We start from the raw sequence: 21,987 nt of genomic DNA on the forward strand, positions 1-21,987 counted from the left end.
AGCCAATCAAGAGACACCTCCTGAACTCATGAGACTTTGGACAAGCAACGATTCTGATGCAAGACATTTTTGGAACAATATAAGATTTTTCAATGGACACTTCTCATTTACATCTCTTTATTGCCACCTAGACAGTGCGACCACTGACATGAAAAAAGCTGGTATTTACACCTTTCGAGCTCATGGCCAGATGTATCACGATATACAATCATTTGGAAATAGTTGCTCAGATCCAAAGCATCTAGAGTTGTACTTCTACGATGATGATCCAAGCCTAGAGCATCAGTATCGATGCTGCCGTGAAGAAAAGTACAAGCAAGACAAACATGTAGTCACAATTTTAACACAAATTCTACGTGAAAACCCATAATCTAAACAGTTTAGAAGTTTGGGACAGAATGAAAAACTTGATGACTACAGGCTGATCTTGAACCTTGACCAAAGATTAGACCAAAAACCATACAATGCACCAATAACTTTAGAGGTAGCTGTAGTGTGGATCAAGGGAAATGAAAGAAGAAATACCTTTGACAAGAATGTAATACTACATGGAAACAACAACGAAATACAAGGCATCAAATCATACTATGGCTGCTATGATCCATTATCTTATCCTCTATTCTTTCCAAGAGCTGAACTCGGTTGGCATTGAAATATCCCAAGGGCCAATACAATATTGGAAGAATTGAGAAATGATAATGTTGATCGCAACAATAGTGACAACGACCCAGGTTAGAATTTCATATACTTTTGTCTTCTAAATTTAGTTTACTAATATGAAACAACTACATAAATATTCCTCTAACTTTAGCGTTCCAATTCTTACACAGATTCAAGCAGTAAGCTGTGGGTAACCATGAGAGAATATTACTGCTATAAATTCCATGCAAGACCAAGCATATTCAACCCAATATTGCATGGTGGTAGACTTTTTCAGCAGTTTGCCGTTGATTCATACATCAAGATTGAGAGCTCCAGATTGGACTTCATATGGCATCATCAGAAAGAAATAAGGGCAGATCTATACAAAGGCCTCCTGGATAGCATTCAAGAAGGAGAACAAAAGGGAGATAAAGTAGGAAAACGAACGGTGCTAGCATCATCATTTATTGGAGGGCCAAGAGATAAATTGCGACGATATCTAGATGCTATGGCTTTAGTAAGCAAATATGGAAAGCCAGACATATTCCTAACAATGACCTGCAACCCAAACTGGGAAGAGATCACCCGAGAACTAGAGTTTGCACAAACTCCTCAAGATCCCCCAGATCTCGTGGTTAGGGTTTTCGGGGCAAAACTAGAAGAAATGAAGAATCAATTGTTTAAAAAGCACATTCTTGGAAAGGTAAAGGCATATACCTATGTTGTAGAGTTCCAAAAGAGAGGCCTACCTCATGCACACTTTTTGCTGATAATGACCGGAAAATACAAGTATACATGTCCAGAGCAATATGACAGAATAATCTATGCCGAGCTGCCAGACAAGCACGAGTATCCAGATCTATATAAAATGGTCATCAAACATATGATGCATGGTCCTTGCGGCATATTAAACAGAAATTGCCCTGCACAAAGAATCGAGCATCTTGCAAACACAATTATCCAAGACCATTTAATGAAACTACAATTCAAGGCAAGGACTCCTACCCATGGTATAGAAGAAGAAATGACGGTCGCACTGAAACAGTCCGGAACTGTAAACTAGATAACAGATGGGTTGTTCCTTACAACCCATACCTATTGCACTTTTTCAACTGCCACATAAATGTTGATGTATGCTCAAGCATTAGAGCCGTTAAGTATCTGTTCAAATACATCTACAAGGGACATGACCGGGCCTCTGTATCTGTAACTGGAGCAGATGATGAAGGAGAAATTGATGAAATTAGATAGTACAGAAACGCACGGTGGGTTACACCTCCAGAATTAAGCATGCAAGTGCTGAGAGCCGATATATATCTTTGACTCTATTGGAAGTGTTTGAAGTGAGCAATACATCATTTTATATAAATCCAATCCATTTGATCACATTAAAATTCATGAGACAAGTCTCTCTGTCCCCGTTAAGTCATATATGAAGGGTCAAAACAAACTGGTATAAAAAGCATGTACATAAACCGTATGTATAATTGGTGGTAGGTTTGCCGGTATGTAAAAGTTATATTGTTTATGCGGATCTATCTATTTATACCTATAGTAATCACAGATGCTCTAGAAAATCCCACGTCAACGAGAAAGAGAAAATATCTAGCCATTGATCCATCGTGGCCCCCTTTTTTTAGCCGTTCAGATTTAAAAAAGTACAATTAGTTATTAGTTACTTGCATTTGGTTAACTTTGCTAGGTTGTTCTAAGGATAATAGGTGCAAATGGACAGTGGGGCCACTGGTGGACGTGCGTTCCTTGACAGAGCATGCCTACACGAGAACTAAGGAAGACCGGCTGTGTGGACGTGGAGGATGTGATATTACACGATGCTGGAACATGGACGGTTGCCACGTTAATCCTCGGGTACAAATTAGAATTCATTACAATTTTTAGGAAAAATATGTACGGATGTATGATCCGTTAGAGGAAAAGTGAATAGGACGGACCAAAATGTTGGATCCTTTGTTGGAAAAATGGTTTGAATTTTGGCAATGTGAGTAAGGATTTCCTTTGTTTTGAGAGAGAGCCAAATAGGATTACATTATTTGTTAATGTTCGTCTCATATTGATTTTCAACCTTAAAAAAATGATGCACTATTTCAACTACAATCACATTAAACAAAACATAAAATTCGATCCATCTTGGCCTCTCGAGCTATGTGAGTAGGAGAACAGCATAGCAAAGATAAACGATCTAATTAATCTTCCTAGGAAGAGATTTGAACTCTTGGAAACAACAAAATGAAATCATGCAATTCGATTGGCAAAGTGACAATACATCATCGGTACAATGATCAAAAATAGCGATTCTTGGTGAGGTACAAATGTATGATCCATTGTTGGGAAAGCAAATAGGACGGACTAAACTTTTCGTCACATATTGATTTTCAGCCACTAAAAAAAGCGATGAGGTAAGATAGTCATTTGTTTCTAAATACACAGTACAACATAGTCATTGTTTCTAGTCCGTTGCGGTGCGGTGGGATAAGAATAAATAATCACATGACAAGACATGGCATGGCAGGCTATCATGCAACATCATGACTAGGGAAAACCAAAAGCACCAAGGAAGATGAACAGATTCTTGCTGATGTCCCATCACAGAGCAAATAAAGCAGGATAAAAGGGGATTGATCTTCGAACTAGAAAATAGGGGATCGATCTTTCCATTGATCTTACAAATAAAAGATAACAGCATAGCAAAGATGGCCAGGGTTCCAACAAAATCTAAATCTAAAATTACTAATTAACAGCATAGCAAAGATAACAGCTGGCCAGGGTTCCAACAAAATCTAAATCTAAAGTTACTAATTAACAGCATAGCAAAGATAACAACATTGATCTTCCACTAGCGCGGCTTGCTCACTCCATTCACCCCTCGTTCCCGGCCATGACGTGGTGGCGGCTCCACTTCTTATGGTTCTCGCCCCTCAGGGGGTGGACCCAGAACGTGGTCCTTGACCTCATTAAGGATCCCCCACCGATGCCTCGTTCCGGGGTAGACAGGGCACGCGAAGGTGTTGTCAGCGCGGTGAAAGATGCGTAGAGTATCACCCCGGGGGAAGGGCGTGTGGTAGTCGCAGCGCCGGTCGTCTGATGAGTCCGTCAGTTTGGGAGTCGGAGTCGAACCCATCAGCTGGAAGGGTCACAATCAAGGTCAACTCTTGATGCGGTGACGAGGGCGTGAGGGTGGAGGAAGCCACCCCCACCGTCGGAGGAGAACGGGAACGCACCGGGGAGCCCACAATAGCTCCGCAGCGACCATCCACGAGCGATAGCAGGTTGAGGTCGGCAGCGTTGGAGCGCGATCACGACGACGAGCGCAATGGCCACCCAAGGTCGCTGGCGTCAGAGTGGGATACCGACGAGAAAGCGCCGCCGTAACGGGACGACCCCACTGCGTGGACGTAGCGCCATAGCGCTGCCGTGAAGTTGCGGGCAGTGGCGCGGCAGTAGCACGGCGACAACCCGCCACAGGAGCACGACGACGATGAGAGGGACCTTTAGTCCTGAATGATTAGTTTCGGTTGATTTTTCGAGAGATATGAGGCTTACCAAGCAGAACTAATGCTCATATTTCCACTAGTGAGTGCAAGGTTTCCTCGACGCATAAGACGATTTATCCACCGTGGTTCCTAACCACAAGTAGAAATGCACACATTTACTAGGGGCGGTTCCTTAAGAGAAGTGTATTTTCCAGGGGCAGTTCCTTAAGATAAGTACCGATAGAAATCTGGCAGTGTTCAGGTACAGTGCGCGAAAGCAACTGCTAGTGACTGTAGATAACGATATCCATCGATACAAATAAAGGCTAGTATCACATCTAAAAACTAGCTTTGATATTCAGCTCAGATCCGTGCCTCTAACTTTTCGTGCTCATTATATAAATCATAAATTTCCTAAAAAATTAACAAAATCGTACATAAAAATCCAGAATGTTTATCAAAAGGTAAGATTCAAATCAGTGGTAGATGTTCAGGATTAACAACTTTCTTACTCCACATATTTTTGTTAGGTGAGGAGGCATTGCAAGTTTGCAACTGTTGAATGAAATCCGTACTTCGATGGAACTAGGAGGTAGTTGGTTTGAAGTATATACCATTTAGATATCTAATAATCCTTCCTTTTATTTCAATAAAAATATTGGTTCCACGATCATCTAGGAGTATGGTCTTGTACTCTCTTCTTGTTCGAGCTTTATGTGAATCCAACCCTATGGAGCCATATTCAATGCTCGTTAAAGATAGTAACTATACGGGAGTAATGAGAAGTTAAAGGGATGATTGAGATAAGACATGTGGCATCCATCAAGATAGTGATCCTCCATGGAACTGAATTCAATGCTTGATATCGAACCTGTCCTGAAGATGAAAAGTTTCTCTATAAATTTAGACGTCCTAAACTTCAATTCTTGTGCACACAGAATCTACTCGCAGTCGTAGGCTCGTAGCTTATAGACAAATGACATTGCAAGCAATGGCGTTGCCCTACTTGCAAGAACTAGTCATCTCCACACTTCTCGTTGTATCATTGTGCATGTACATTAAGTTCTGGAGGCTGAGAAACCCGTTGTACCCCATGGACTGGCCGGTTGTGGGCATGCTCCCTTCCATCGTTGCCAATCTCCACAACTTCCACGACGTACTCACTGTCTTCCTTGCCACCAACGGGTGTAACTTCAAGGCGCGAGGGCCGGTAGCAAGTGGCATGCGGTTCTTCGTCACCGCTGAACCGGCAAACGTCCGGCACATCTTCACCTCCAACCATGCAAACTACCCCAAGGGCGAGGATTTTGCTGAAATCTTCGACATCATTAGCGGCACCCTCTTCACCATTGATGGTGAGGCCGTCCGCCAGCAGAGAGCCATGTTCCAGAACATCTTCAGCAATCCACGGTTACTTGCCTTGATGGCAAGTTGCTGCCGTGACAAGGTGGTGAACGGACTCCTCCCGTTCTTGACCCGCATGGGGAGCACCAGGACAACGTTCGACATGCAGGATTTGATCACAAGGTTGGTGTTCGACCTTACTGCCACGCCGATCTTCGGTGTCGACCCGGGTTGCCTGTCCATCAGCATGCCGTCTATCCATGTTGCAACCGCCATGGACACGTTCATGGAGGTCGGCTTATTCCGGCACACCATACCGGCTTGTTTCTGGAAGGTGATGAGACGGCTAAACATCGGTCCAGAGAGGAAGCTGGCCATGGCGCAAACAGTGATGCATGCTTTCATCAGGGAGATGACTGAGAAGTCGAAAGCCAGGTGCACCGATATCCTTGATGATGTGTTGGCCATGGACATTATTTCTGCTAACCCATCAGTGGGCAGAGACGATGTCCTACTACGTAATGTACTCATCGCTCACATGATCGCCGGGCGGGACACGGTTGGTACCACGCTACCGTGGGTATTCTACAACCTCGCCAGGAACCCCCGTGTGGTCTCTTGCATCCGCAAGGAACTGGCACCCATCGCATCACTCAAGGCCACTGCTCTCGCCTCCAATAGCATCAGCAGTATGGTCGTCTTTGATCCAAAGGAGACTGAACACCTAGTCTACCTTCAGGCAGCCTTATTGGAGTCGCTCAGGTTGTACCCACCAGGCCCGATCGAGCGCAAGGTGGTGCTAGCCGACGATGTGCTCCCAAGTGGTCACCAGTTGTGCTCCGGTGAAACCATCCTGATCTCCATCTATGCCATGGGTAGAATGGAATCCCTGTGGGGCAAGGATTGCCATGTGTACCGTCCGGAGAGGTGGCTGTCCGAGGACGGTGCTAAACTGCGTTACGTGCCGTCCAATAAATTCATGGCGTTTAACACAGGGCCGAGGATGTGCCTTGGCAAGGACATAGCAATTGCGCAGATGAAGACCATCGTTGCCGCGGTGGTGTGGAACTTTGATATGGAGGTGTTGGAAGGGCAGAGCATCGAGCCAAAGCTGTCGTGCATTCTTCAATTGAAGAACGGGCTCATGATGATGGTTAAGCAGAGAGAGTAATCAATGTGACATGGAATGAGCTAGGTGCAATGCAACTACAGATCGACTCAGTCCTGGCATATATGGTTTGAACAAAATAGTTAAATCCAAACTTATAATGAAGTAAATGGAAGCGTAACATGTATTTTCGTCATTAAATAAAGTCTACGGATGCCGTCGTCTGGCCATCTGAAAGCTGGGATCATACCCAACTACAGACTCTTTGATTTCAGTACTGATAGTTTGTACTACTCCCTCTTTCTAAATAAGTGATGTTTTCAGATTATCTTAAGCTTATTTGAAACTTTGATGGCATATTAATTGTTTTTCTATGTGTAAAAGGTATACGAGTACATTTATGTTTAATAGTAACTTCATCAAAAGCATCCGTTCACTTTATGAATATTTTGTGACAAAAACTAGCCATCACAGTTATGTTTTTGAGGTAATTTCAATATCAAAAACTTCATTTATGAGACCGGAGGAACTAACATACAAAGACAATGAATGTAAATACAATATGCCCTCCGGTGTCCTGGACTTCATAAGTTGTATCTGCAATACTCAAGAGTGAAACGAAAGAGGGCGATGTCAATTTGAGTGTATCAAAAGAGACTTAAAACATTCAAATGATGAAGATAAATTGTATCAAATCATAGTCCCTATTATACTTATGTAATTAGTACAATTTATTTAAGTTGGAACATACTTTTTTTTACCGTGTCTTGATCCAAGTGCGCATGTGGGTTTTGCATGTTTTTCCTGGTAGGAGGCACCTGACTAATGCGGTGTCTGGAACCTTGGTTACTCCTTTTTATTGATTTCCTTCCTTAAGCTACCTGAGCACCCTAGAATAGTGATGGGCTGCCAAGGTATTGGATCAAATGAATTCAGACACCTCTATGTATTTAAGGTATTGGTGTGAGTAGCGTGTAACGACTGATTCTGTGCTGAGTCGTACCAACCATATCGAGGCTTTGTGCACGCTAGCTCATTCAGGGTGAAAGTCTGCCCCGTCCGTACATGATAAGCTCGAGAGTCGAGACATTGATTCGGCAGCTGCCGTACGTGTATGTTTTTGTCCTTCCATTTGCTGTACGTGTACGTGCTCGTTCCGTTGGTGCTGTGGACGGAGAGCGGCTACTTAGACATGGACTTCTGCCGAATCCGCATGATGGACAACGACAACCAGGCCCTCGACGCCGTCTTGCCCCGCGATGAGAACGGCTGCGGCGTGCGAGACGGCACGGCCATGACGATCACAGAGGAGATCTACTGGAGCGACGAGGCCAACAAGACCTGCGACGGGCTTTACGCCGAGCTCACCTGCCGCGTCTACTTCAAGGCCCACGAAGGCTTCAACCTTACCTTGCGCGACGGTGCCATCTGCCTCTTGCCCACCGACGCCGATGTCAAGTACCAGCACCAGCACTGGATCTAGACCCACCTTACGCCGGCTCCCTTCCTCCTCCCTCCCTCCTTTCTTCTTCCTCCAGACCCACCCGAGCCCGAGGTTCTTGCGCCGCCCCCCGCCGCCCCACCCCCAAATCCACCTAAAATCCGGCGATTTCGGTGGGGGAAAGTAGTGGAAATCAATCCCTGCTTCGTGTGGAAGGTATTCCCCTACTTTTTCTCGTATTTTACCGTTGCATTTGGTAGATCGGAGGATGTTTAGGTGATTTAGGGTTAGGTAGATGATTTCAATTTTGAATGAAATGCAATGGTGTTTTGTGTTAGATGATACGTAGTTCAGACGCAATTGAGTCTCTGCCCGCGATATTGACGTGTAGAACTTGTCGATTTAGGTATATATTCATTGAATTGTGTAGTTGATATGACATGTATATTTTTTGTTTGCAATTTGTCCAATATGTGTAATGTGTCTAGTTGATATGTTGAATATGTGCAATGTGTAGTGTATATGACATGGTGAAATGTTTGTATTTTGTAGATGGATCGTTTAGTTCGTTTTTTTCATGGTGGTGTTGTGAAACAAAATGGGGAGTTAGAGAATATGAATGAGTCAATTGCATTCTTCGAGGGTCCTCCAAGTTTTAGTGATTTAGTTGACCGTGTAATGAGGAAGTATGGATGTAGAGTGGATGAGATCAGTTTGAGAGGTCGTTTTGATTGTGGGAAAGCTAGAGCTCATTATGTTCTCATGAAGTTAGCATCCGATGCGAATTGGAAGCACTATAAGGATGTAGTTCACGAAGCTAATGTTGCATGTTTGGAGGTGTTGATGCCAGATTTTGACACTATGAAATTGGCGTCAGAAAAGGAAGAAATCAAGAGATGCGGCAAGACACGGAGGTCACGATTGGAAATCGGCCGATTGGTGCTACAGTTGAGGATCGACCGATTGGTGCTGCAGTGTTTCCGCGAATGGAGTTGGTGGAAATCGGCTGATTGGGAGGCTGGAGCAATTGGGCCGGTATGGGCTTAAAGTGAACTATGAAGATAAAGAGGGAGTCAGCCCATGGGAGCGCGATGATCAACTCCAGTACGAGTCACACTTGTAAATATTTGTTTTCGTTTAAAATTAGAGATAGAGTCCTAGTCGGTTAAGAAATTGGTTATAACAGGCTATAAATAGTCACCTTCGTAGATCTGTAATCATCATCAAATCAATACAACAAACTACTATTTCCTCACACTTACTTTCGAGCAGGCGACTTCGCCAATACTTTTCTTCTTTTTCACGAGTTCGTACAGGTTGGCGGGGCTGCATCAACTTGATCTCCGGCCGATTCTGTAAGTTCCGCTTATCGAGTAATATCTAAGCTTTAACTTCGGACGCATCGCTGTCGTTTCGTTTAGATTTATTCACTAGTTATCGATATTCACTAGAATTCTAGGTCTTGCCTTTTGTTCTAGTTTTATCACCAGTTATCCAGCTAGGAATTGGAACTTTCAGCTTTCTTGTACTTTATTACTTAATCTATCGCTTTCTGCATAGCCAATTCAGATCTATTCCTAGTATTGTTACTGTAGCGTTGTTTAGATTACTCTAGCAGTTTTCTTTACTAACGCTGCCCGGTAATCGGCCGCATTATAGCCGATTTCTTTATTACAGCAAATCAGCCGATTCGCTGATAAGCTTTCTCGAGATCGGAACCTTAGCCGATCGCAACCTCTGGGATCTGACATGTTTCTTTCCTTGCCAATCAACAGGTCAGATTGGCTGGCACACCGCGCGAACCGCACTAGGGCAATCACCCGAACAAGAGTTAAGCAGATTCTCCCAGGTCGTGTGTCCGACGCTAGAGATTCGATCAGCCGATTTCTAGCGCCAACAGGAGGTTATAGTCGAAATTGTTCGTATACCTGGCCCAAATGTTGTCATGAGGGAGGAAGTGGCGGTAGTGAACCATAATGGTACCCAGGAGTCAGAAATGTTGCATCACGTGTTAGGTGAAACAGAACGTGATTTTAACTTGGCTATTGCCAATGACGATTTTCCCAATAACATTTTTGAGAGGGATGAAGCAAATATAGATGTCGATAATGTCTCTATGGGTTCCGAAGATTGTGAATTCGAGGAAGATGGGGTAGTAGGTGTGGAGGTAGAGGAGGAATCACTATTTGAGAGTGGTGGGCATGAATATAAGGACGACAGGATAGAAAATGAAGAGGATGGACCGCAATTTGACACCGCAACCGTGCATGATGTAGAAGGCATTCGTCGTATGGACGATTGTTTTTCTTACACCCAGAACAAGTTGCGGTTGTTAAAAGAACGTGATGTCGAACTGCCATCCATTCCCAATGATAAGGACATCAGTATGGTCCACAAAGCAATATGTGAATCTAGTATGGTGAATGCCGAAGGGACGTCCGTTGGTGAGAGTCCAGTGATTAAGAAGGGGATGAAGTTCAATAGTCTTGAGGAGCTGAAGTTTTTCTTGGCTGACTACGCAGTGAGGTTACATAGACCTTTTAGCGTAGTTCACTCTGACAAGAACTTAAGATACAATGTGATGTGCAAGCAAGGATGCCATTGGCGTGTATGGTCTCGGCTAATATCAAGCACCGGACAATGGAGAATTTCAAATGTTGTGTAACCGCATACTTGTCGGTCGTCACAGCCGAAGCGAGAGCATGTACAGTGCACAGCAAAGTACCTTGGGTGGCGTATCCTAGGCATTATCCGTAAAGACAGCGAGACATCGGTGCCATCCCTCGTGGAGTTCATCTTCGCCTTTAGTGGGTACCGTGTGAAGTATTCGAAGGCTTGGCGGGCGAAGCAACACGCCATTGCCCTGCTTTAGGGCGACTGGAAGGAGTCGTACGGCATGGTTCCTAGGGTACTCTCAGCTATAACCTACTACAATTTCGGGGTTAAATGGTGCATCGACTCATGTGGCATGATGCATCCTGACAATGGAGTTTTGAAGCATATACTGCAAAGGGGATTTTGGTGCTTCCCTCAATGTAGTGAGGCATTTCAACATTGCCGTCCTGTGATACTTGTGGACGGTACATTCTTGACTGGCAAGTATAAGGGTACGTTAATGATGGCAGTTGGTGTAGATCCAGAACAGCAGCTTGTGCCTCTTGCTTTTGCCTTGGCCGAGAGTGAGAATAATGAGAGTTGGTCATGGTTTATGAAACTTGTTCGGCGACATGTTCTTGGACCTTCACGGATAGTGTGTATGATATCAGATAGGCATCATGGGCTCCTAAATTGTACGAAGGACCACATGGATGGTTTTCCACCGCTTGTGCATAGGTGGTGCACGAGGCACTTTGCTGCCAACATGTCGCGTCGGCAGAAGAGCAACCGTGTGATTGGAAAATTGAAGATATTATGCAAGGTTCATACGGAGAGAGAATTTAGTGAGAAGTTAGAAGATCTAGTGAAGGACTTGAACGATGACGCAAAAGAATGGTTGAAGGGTGAAATGGAGGACAAGGATAAATGGGCGTAGGCTTTCGATGAGGGAGGGATGCGTTGGGGTATTATGACCACGAACTACTCGGAATCACTCAACGCAGTTTTCAAAGGCATCCGAAGTAGGCCCGTCTCTGGAATTATTGAATACTCATTCGAAAAATGCAACGCCTACTTTGTGGACCGATAGCAAAAGGCACATGCAATGTTGGATGAAGGCTATAGAATTGGGAAAGTTGCAGATGATTATTTATCAGAGGCTGAGCTTAGATCCGTGCACCACTTAGCAGAACCGTACGGGCTAGAAAGGATGGTGTATTCTATAAGAAGTTACGGTACGACTAACATTGGGGGTGAGAGTCATGGAGGCCGACACTACAGAGTGGATCTGAACGAAGTTTCATGCACCTGCAATGTTCCACAATTGTTGCACCTTCCATGTTCACACTTCATTACAGCTTGCAAGGCAAGAGGTCTTAACTATGAAAGCCCCTTGTACATGTCACCGTTGTACTCTAGGGAGCACACCGTCAAAATATGGGAATCAAGATTTCAACCTTACCTTGATCCGTCACAATGGCCAGCATATGAAGGGGTAGGGTACGTGCCTAACCCCAATTTGATGAGAAATAAAGTAGGAAGGAGGAAGAAGAAGCGTTTCACAGGCGACATGGACGTGTCGGAAGGGAGGTTGTTGACGCCAGATTTCGTCACTAGTAAAATCGACGCCAAGAAGAGAAGGAAATGGAGAAGCACAGTTGGGAATCGGCCGAATGGTGCTACAGTACGAGATCGGCCGATGACTTCCGTCTCGCCTCGGGTCGAGCGTGCCGGGTTCCCAATCGGTTGCCTCTTGCCGATAAGGAATCGGCCGATTAGGAGGTTGGGTTAATTGGGCCTGTATGGGCTTGGAAAGGAATAAAAGGATGAGGGGGAGATCAGCCCATGAAACGTAGAGTAACCAACCTAGCACGAATCGTGCTTGTAAATATTCGTTTTCTGTTTGAATTAGGGATAGAATTCTAGTCGAATAAGAAGTCATCTATACGGGGCTATAAATAGCTACCTTTGTAAATCTGTGATCATCAACAAATCAATACAACATACTACTTTTTCCTCGTACTTACTTTCAAGCAGACGACTTCGTCATTACTTTTCTCTTTTTCACGAGTTCGTGCGGGTTGGCAGGGCTGCATCAGTTTGATCTCCGTCCGATTCTGTAAGTTCCGCTTATCGAGTAATATCTAAGCTTTAACTTCGGGCGTATCGCTGTTGTTTCGTTTAGATTTATTCACTAGTTATCGATATTTGCTAGATTCATAGGTTTTACCTGTCTTTCTAGTTTTATCACCAGTTATCCAGCTAGGAATCGGTAGTTTCGGCTTTCTTCACGTTCTGCTTTTGAATTCATCTATTGCCGATTAGATCTGTTCCTAGTGTTGTTATCTTAGCTCTGTGTCGATTACTCTAGTAGTTTTCTGTCTACAAGGCTACAGTGATCGGCTGCCTTATAGCCGATTTCTTTATTACGGCAAATCGGCCGATTCGCTGATAAGCTCTCTCGTGATCGGAAACCTAGCCGATCGCGATTTCTGGACCTGACACGTATTCTTCCTTGCCAATCAACAGGTCAGATTGGCTGGCACGCCGCGCGAACCGCACCAGGGCAATCACCCGAACAGGAGTTAAGCAGATTCTCCCGGGTCCTGTGTCAGACGATGGGATTCGGTTGACCGATTTCTAGCGCTAACACACTTTTGGCACGCCCAGTGGGATCAATACAACCGCCATCATGTCGAAAGCTGCTGAAGTCTCCGAAGAAAACGTCATCGAGGTGACGGAAGCAGATCTGAAGGACGACTAGAAGGAAGAACTGGATAAGTATACGGCACAGTTCCGGAAAGCTTGCCTACAGTCTTTCAGTCGCTCCAGAAGCGGGGAGACTATCAAGAAGACTCCGTTCCCTGCTTCCCGCCAGATCACGATTTCTGAGGACTCAGACAAAATGGCCGATATGATTCAACAGTCCATTTATCACGCCTTCGTTGATCAGTCCCCAGTACTTTCAAATATGGTGCACAACGCCGTTGTCAACTCCTTCGCTGGTGGGATACCTCAAGGATACAGGGGACCGGCATATTTTCAGCCGATTCCACCAAACCAGAATTATTCGAGTTCGGTTTCACAGCCGATCCAATTTTCTGTCGGGGGTTCAGGTGCTTCCTCATCATCAGCTCCTATGGGGTATAACTCCATCCAACTGTCTTCCGCACCATTCCCTCCAGTTAGCCCATCACCCTGGGGGGCACCTTCAGCCACGGCCGGTCAGAATCAATCGGCCAGTCAAGGAAGCCCTCCATTCCAGGCATCTTTCCAGGCGGCCACTCGGCCGACCGTACCGCCATACCAGCCTGTCGCTCCGGAGGTCAACAAGACAGCAAAGCTCATGCTGTATGATGAAACGAGTGGTTCATTCAAACAGCCAACCTTTACCACGCAGCCGGCTTTCACCCAGATGCCACCTGCTTTCACTCAGCCTCCGTTTATTCCGCCTCCGGTTTACCAGCACGTGCCAATACCTCAGCCAACGGTTCACCAGCAACAGCCAGATTGGTCGTCACGTATTGCGGAGGTGATGCAAGAACAATTCGGCTTAAAGCCGAAAGTACAAACTTACACCTACAGAATACCATACCCGTCTACATATGACCTATTGCCGTTCCCCCATCGGTATAAAGTTCCTGACTTCACTAAGTTTTCGGGGATGGATGACACTTCGACCGTAGAGCACGTGAACAGATTCATCATCCAATGCGGAGAGGCAGCTACGCAGGATGCCCTACGGGTACGGTTGTTCTCATCATCTTTGTCTGGGTCGGCCTTTCAATGGTTCACGACATTGCCGCCAAACTCGATTATCACATGGGCTGATTTGGAAAGACAGTTCCACAAATACTTCTACGCCGGGGTGCATGAGATGAAACTGTCCGATTTGACCAGCCTCAGGCAAAGAAGTGACGAGCCGATATCCTCGTATGTACAGAGGTTTCGGGAAATCAGAAACAAGTGCTATTCCCTGGCTCTAAACGACGCGCAGTTGGTCGATATAGCTTTTCAAGGCCTTCTGCCCCACATCAAAGAAAAATACGCCTCACAGGAGTTCGAGAGTTTGAGCCAGATTGTCCACCGATTGTCTGGATAGGAGGTACGTTCCTTCGATCCACGGAGGAATTTCCAGAAGAAAGTGGCGTTCCTGGAAGAGTTAGAGGACAAGGAAGACGTTGAAGTCGGACTTGCGGAGTGGATCAAGGGAAAGAAGCCGATATCATGCCCATTCGGCAAAAAGGAGCCGGAGGTGTTCGGTTTTGACACGACAAAGGCCGATAAAATATTCGACCTTCTCCTCCAGGAAGGACAGATTAAACTCTCGCCATACCATACAATACCTTCTGCCGAACAACTAAAAAAGATGAAATACTGCAAGTGGCACAATGTCACATCCCATGATACTAATGAGTGCAAAATCTTCAGGCAGCAGATACAGTCGGCCATTGAGCAGGGCAGACTTAAATTTTAAGTGCCGACAAAATCGGCCAAGCCAATGAAGATCGACCAGCACCCCTTCCCCACCAATATGGTTGATACGGGAAAGAATTCACTCCAAACAAAAGTGCTGACGTCCGAATCGGCTAAAAAGAGTGGCGCCGTCGACCCCAAAAATCAAGCTATGCCTGAAGATGTAAGGGGAAGCGGCGGATGGAGGATGACGATGGCGAATCAGAAGAGCCACGCATTACTTCCCAGTTCCTGCTCCAGAAGTACCAACGTCAGCATGAACGCTCAAGGTCCCGGGAAGAAGCAATGCGACGGCACGAAGATCACTGGAGGTGCCCGTTCTTCATCCACTGTTGGGAAAACAACCTCAGGCTACCTTCGGCCGATAATTGCCCAGAATGCAATAGTCCATATCGTGGCAATCGACCGTTGAACAGGTCTCGCTCCAGAGACGGAAGGCCAGAGCCGATCAGCAGGAATTGGCGCAACCAAGATGACCAGCGCCCTCCCGTGCATGATCGGCTGGGGGGCAGAAGTGACCGATATCATCGGTCGGAAGATAGACGCCATGACAGGCAGGGGGGCATGACTGATCGGCATGACCGGTCAGAAAACAAAGCCAACGTTCACAGCTGGCTCGAAGAGATGGCCGATGCTCGGGTGACGGACGAAAACCCGTTAGGACGCGAACCGGAGTGGGAACGCGCCAGGACAGGAGCAAGACCAATAAACCCCAGGTGGTGTCCCGATGGATTGACCAAGTCTCAGAAATGAAGAATCCAACGTCTCCGCCAATTGGAACAGCAAGAAGAGGAACAACAGAGCACGACGGACAAGAAGGAAGGAAGGCCTCGGGTGTGGCGTCCCAAAAGAAACAATAAAGGAGACGACGAATCGGCGGGTGACGAATCGGCAGCCGAGATCGGCATGGTTTTCATACTGCCGATGGAATTCATGACTCCCGCCGATCAACAGGATATATCGGCGATAGAAGACCAGACGGCACAGTTGGTTTTGGAGCCAATGATGGCCACATTCGAGAAGCCCGAAGATAGCGAACGACAACACATGAAGGCGCTGTTCCTTAAAGGGCATGTTGACGGCCGCCCCCTCACTAGAATGATGGTAGACGGAGGAGCTGCTGTCAACATCATGCCATACGCCATGCTCCGGAAGCTTGGAAAAAGCGACGACGACTTGACTAAGACGGACTTCGAAGGCAACGTGTCAAGCGCTCGCGGCGCTCTCTGCGTCGACCTCACCATCGGCAGTAAGACCCTCCCTACCACCTTCTTTATTATTAATGGCAAGGGATCCTACAATATGCTGCTCGGCCGGGACTGGATACACGCAAATTGCTGCATCCCGTCAACAATGCATCAATATCTCGTACAATGGGTCGGCGATAACATCGAGGTGGTCAACGCCGATTCCGCATACAGCATCGCGGCAGCCGACACACAACAGTGGAGCTGCGAAACCGTCAGGTGCATATCCGGCAGAGTATGGGAGACCGATTTCCTGAAGGTCACCGATTTTGGCCTACAGCCGATCCGAGCAGTCGGCTCCGAAGACTCAGAATAGATGGATCAGTTCGCCCGAGAATATGGGAAGCTAGGGCACGGGTTCACGTCGGCCGATTCATTAGAGATGATAGACTTAGGCGATGGTACCAAACCAAGGCCGACTTATATTAGTGCAAATTTAGACCCAGAATACAAGTGTAAATTGACAAATTTGTTAAAAGAATTTAAGGATTGTTTTGCTTGGGAGTATCATGAGATGCCCGGTTTAGATCGGTCTATTGTTGAACATCGGCTACCCATAAAACCAGGGTATCGGCCGTACCAACAGCCTGCACGGCGCTGCAATCCTAAGATTCTACCAGACATAAAAGTTGAAATAACTCGGCTAATCGAAGCAAAATTTATTCGGCAATGCCGTTATGCCGAGTGGATCTCCAACATTGTACCAGTGTACAAGAAGAATGGAAAGCTACGCATTTGCGTTGATTTCAGGAATCTTAATCAGGCCACACTGATGGATGGTTACCCCATGCCGACGGCCGATGTGTTGATCGACGCTGCCGCAGGGCACAAGATTATTAGCTTCATGGACGGAAACGCTAGGTACAATCAAATACTTATGGCCGAAGAGGACATACCCAAAACGGCCTTCAGATGCCCAGGTCACCTTGGCTTGTTCGAGTGGGTGGTGATGACTTTCGGCTTGAAGAACGCTGGCGCTACATATCAGAGGGCCATGAATTACATATTTCACAAACTCATTGGCATTCTGGTAGAGATCTACATCGATGACGTCGTAGTCAAGTCCAAAGGTCATGAAGAGCATCTGGCCGATTTACGAAGAGTGCTAGAGTGCACCAAGAAACACGGTCTTAAGATGAATCCCAATAAATGTGCTTTCGGCGTATCCGCCGGACAGTTCTTAGGATTCATGGTGCATGAACGAGGGATAGAGATCAATCGGAAGACCATAGCGGCCATCAACAAAGTCGTGGCCCCGCAGAATAAAACCGAACTGCAGTCTTTAATCGGCAAGGTGAATTTCATCAGAAGATTCATATCTAATCTATCTAGGCGGATTCAGGCGTTCACGCCACTGTTGAAGTTAAAGCCTGACCAGGAATTTATATGGGGGGAAGAGCAGCGCAAAGCATTGGAAGATATCAAGCGATACTTGGTCTCGCCACCGGTATTGGTTCCTCCTCAGACTGGTAAACCGTTTAAGATATACTTATCTGCCGATGAAAAGGCTATTGGGTCGGCTCTGGTCCAGGAGTTCGAAGGCAAGGAACGAGTAATTTATTATGTCAGTAGAAGACTTCTGGACGCTGAAACAAGATACCCTCCGGTGGAGCGTTTGTGCCTATGTCTTTACTTCTCATGCACCAAACTCAGGCACTATCTACTGTCGGCAGAATGCGTGGTCGTATGCAAAGACGACGTAGTAAAATACATGCTATCGCTGCCGATCTTGAAAGGACGAATCGGCAAATGGATCTTAGCGTTGTCAGAATTCGACCTGCGGTATGAATCGGCGAAAGCCGTCAAGGGTCAGGTCATGGCCGATTTCGTCGCCCAACACTGCGGACTGGAGATTGCCCTCGTAGAGCCGGCACCTTGGACATTATATTTCGATGGGTCATCATGTGGAGTCGGATCAGGAATCGGCATCGTCCTCATATCGCCTCGGGGGGCAAGCTATGATTTTCTCTGCCGATAGAAGCCGCCGCTACTAACAATCAAGCGGAGTACCGAGCTGTGTTGAAGGGCCTACAACTATTAAGGGAAGTCAAGGCCGATTCTGTTGAAATCTTCGGAGATTCCATGCTTATTGTGGATCAACTGACCGGAAGGTCCGAATGCAAGGACGACGTATTAAGAATTTATTACGAAGATTGCTTACAGCTCTTAAAAGAATTTAGATCGGTAGTAATCGAACACATCCCAAGGGACCACAACGAGGGTGCCAACGAGCTCGCCCAGCACGCATCTGGATATCGGCCAATTCTAGGCGCTATGGCTCTAGAACTCGCGACCGATGACTGACGAAAAGAAATTGCCGACTACCTGAAAGATCTGTCTAAAAAGGTGGAACGACGAGTACGTTTTCATGCTACTAAATACGTACTGCTCGAAGACGACCTATTCTACCGAATGATCGACGGTGTTCTACTAAAATGCTTTGGGACAGAGGAGGCCAAGACCCTAATGGGAGAAATCCATGAAGGGGTATGTGGAGCACACCAATCGGCCCATAAGATGAAGTGGATGATCAGGAATAATGGGTACTACTGGCCAACGATCCTCGAAGACTGTTTCAAATATTATAAGGGGTGTCAGGATTGTCAAAAGTTCAGAAATGTCCAACGTGCACCTGCATCGGCCATGAATCCCATTATCAAGCCATGGTCGTTCAGGGGATAGGGAATAGACCTTATCGGCCAAATTTACCCTCTATCAAGTAAAGGGCATAAGTTTATTCTGGTGGCTACTGATTACTTTACCAAATGGGTGGAGGCAATTCTGTTAAGAGCTGTGACATCGGCTATCATGGCCGACTTCGTAAGAGATCACATTGTCTATCGATTCGGCATTCCTCAGACTATAACGATCGATCAAGGAACAATGTTCACATCGGGGGAATTCGAGGAATTTACAACCGATATGGGGATCAAATTGTTGAATTCTTCTCCGTATTACGCCCAAGCCAATGGTCAGGCCGAATCCTCCAACAAAGGGATAATCAAGTTGATCAAAAGGAAAATCGAGGAACAGCCAAAGAAGTGGCATCTATGTTTGACTGAGGCCCTATGGGCGTACAGAATGGCTTGTCATGGGGCTACCAAGTTATCTCCCTATCAGTTGGTGTACGGTCACGATGCAGTACTACCATGGGAATCGAGGGCGGGATCGAGGCGTATTTCGCTCCAGGACCAGTTAACGGCCGATGACTACTCATCACTCATGAAAAGGGAGCTTGATGATTTGGCTGGCCAACGATTGAGTGCTCTGATAAGCATTGAAGAAAACAAAAAGAAAGTCGCCAGGTGGTACGATAAGAAGGTCAAAGTCAAACAATTCTCCCCTGGGGACTTAGTATGGAAGTTAGTACTGTCGATTGGGTCGAAAGATCCTAAATTCGGAAAATGGTCCCCTACATGGGAAGGGCCGTATAAAATCGGCAGATGTGCTCCAGGGAATGCTTACATTTTGGAAATAATAGAGGGGGAAGAATTTACTAGAGCTCTGAACGGAAGGTACTTAAAAAGATACTATCCCAGTATATGGGTCGGAGCATAAGGGATTAACCGTAATACGATCACACACAGCCGATACAAAACGGTTCAAACACATAGTCGTCCAAATCGGCCGATGTATTCATTCGGTACGGGCGATGGGTTACACGGCCGACAAAACACAAGTCGCCCTTAGAACAAAAAACACAAATAACTAATTATTCTTCTTCTTGCGCTCCCCCTCAGTCCGATCCAACTCATTCATGAGACAGAGGTATTCTTCTTCTATTTCTTTCATTGAAGCCTCCGCTTCAACTTGGCGAGGGAGAGGATGGCTCCGGTCCATGGCCGGGCGCGAAGTTCCTGCCGCCGCGTCTTCAAGAACGACTCGCGGAGGAAGCAGATGGCTCCTATCGGTTGGAGATCGCCGGCTACCATTGCTCTCCACAAAATCCAAGCCCACACGAGCCTCCGCGGTGACGTGGTCTTGAAGTTCGTCACGATGAGCCCTGATCAGCTCCTGATCCTCTGACGACAATGGGTCCTCAGAGTGTATGAGCTCAATGGCGCGTACGAGCTCAGGGCTAAGGCGTTGAGGCTGAAACAAAGAAAGATTAAAAAGGGGGCATCCTCTTCCTAAGATCTAAAAGGAGAAAGGGGAGTCGAGGCCAAGGTTTCACCTGGTTGACGGAGGAGGAGGAGGCCGACGAAGACATGACGGAAGGCCGCACCGACGAGAGGAGTAAAGAGAATAAAACCGAAAGCCAAACTGGTACCCTCGGAAGGAAGTGCCTAGGCCGGCACTTATAAGAAAAAGAGGCGTGGAAATTTGGTAATGATACGTCCCATCGGAAATAAGAAAGGCAATAAATAGAAAGGGCGCCGCGAAGGGTGGTCAAAGCGGATAGTAAATGTTCGTACAAAATAGCCAGTGTTTTACAGACTACCCAGAAGGGTATCGCTAGCCGCGATTGCCTGACGCCGGATCTGATCGGCAGAGTCCAGGACCCGTTGGTCTTCATCCGCCGATCCGGGGACTTCTGATGCGCTGCGATGGAGTTTTAGGGCCTCGTGGGCCAAGTGCTGCCTCTCCCGTTTCAAATCGGCAATGACAGAAGGGAGTTCTTGGAGCCTCTTCTCTTCGGCACTGATTGCTTTGGTCACTTGCTCTATCTCCTTGGCGAGCTCCGCCCTCCGACGCTTGAGGCGGTCTATCTCACCTATGATCCCCGGGCGGGAATTCTCCAGAAAATGGATACGTCGGTGTGCCTCTTGAGCTTGGCGCTTGAACGCGTCCTCCTCTTCACGAGTCTTGGCCAGCTTGGCGCGATCGGCCATGTGACGAAGGGCTCTGAAGACCGGGATCCTCATAGACTCGATGAATGCCGCCGGTGCCAAGGCTTCCTCCGCCTCTTCTGGTACTCGTCCGCTGACGTCACCGAAGAGCTGCCGAATCGGTGAAGCATCTTCTACTAATCGGCCGATGTCCCCTTGAAGGAGGGATCGGATACTAGCGAGTTTGGCTCGGACGTCATCAGGAATGGAACTCAAGGCGACTTGGCGGGAAGCGACTTCTTCATTATCGGAGAGGGCAACCGCAAAAGAGAAGAGGCTGTTGTCGGGGGTGTCTTGTTCCTGGAGATAATAAAGAGGGAGAAATAAACCGGCTGAAGGTGGAAGCAAATCGGCTAAATAAAGCCGGAATATAACTTACCACTTTGAAGCGAATTTCTTCATGTTGCATTTGGGAAGCCGTCATGCCTTGCTCAGGGGCTTGTGCCATGGGTTCGTCAGAAGAGGAAGACTCCACAACGATCGGCGCGGTGCTTGGACCAGCTCCCTGAGAAAAGACCGGTGGTTGAGGAGCGCTTGGTGTACCGATGACCTGTGTCAGAGAATTGAATAAGTACATTATGCAAATACCAGGGAAAATCGGTGAAATAGAGCTATACCTCAACGGATAGAAGTGGGGGCGCGTCGACGGCCGATTGGGCTGCTGCCGATTGTCGGATATCCATGGGAGTGCTCTGTGCAGTCTAAAGATAAGAAGGGTTAATATCAGAACAACAATCGGGAGGAGTAAAACTTAGGTTTACCTGAACGGCCTCCAACAACAATGACGCGGCGGCTGCTCCAGCTTGTGCCATGA

At 46.7% G+C, this 21,987-nt stretch overlaps 2 protein-coding genes across 2 annotated transcripts in view; both read left to right on the forward strand.

The window, feature by feature from the left end:
• The first annotated feature begins 5,085 nt into the window (after window positions 1-5,085).
• LOC101759841 (noroxomaritidine synthase) lies at window positions 5,086-6,924 on the forward strand. The gene has a single exon (XM_004960688.3). The coding sequence runs from the start codon at window positions 5,110-5,112 to the stop codon at window positions 6,646-6,648; it is 1,539 nt and encodes a 512-aa protein (XP_004960745.1). The 5' UTR covers window positions 5,086-5,109; the 3' UTR covers window positions 6,649-6,924.
• Window positions 6,925-7,777: 853 nt separating this feature from the next.
• Window positions 7,778-21,987, forward strand: part of LOC101778635 (noroxomaritidine synthase) — a 28,936-nt gene continuing 14,726 nt past the window's right edge. The window contains exon 1 of the mRNA XM_022825193.1: window positions 7,778-8,043. Within this exon, the coding sequence (XP_022680928.1) occupies window positions 7,778-8,043 (266 nt within the window). The remainder of the gene's footprint in view (window positions 8,044-21,987) is intronic.

This window comes from Setaria italica, chromosome III, assembly GCF_000263155.2.
Source record: "Setaria italica strain Yugu1 chromosome III, Setaria_italica_v2.0, whole genome shotgun sequence".
In the NCBI taxonomy this organism is placed as follows: Eukaryota; Viridiplantae; Streptophyta; class Magnoliopsida; order Poales; family Poaceae; genus Setaria; species Setaria italica.

Excerpts from the sequence above, each read along its gene's own strand:
- LOC101759841 (XM_004960688.3), top strand. The coding sequence starts at position 5,110 with ATGACATTGCAAGCAATGGCGTTGCCCTACTTGCAAGAACTAGTCATC.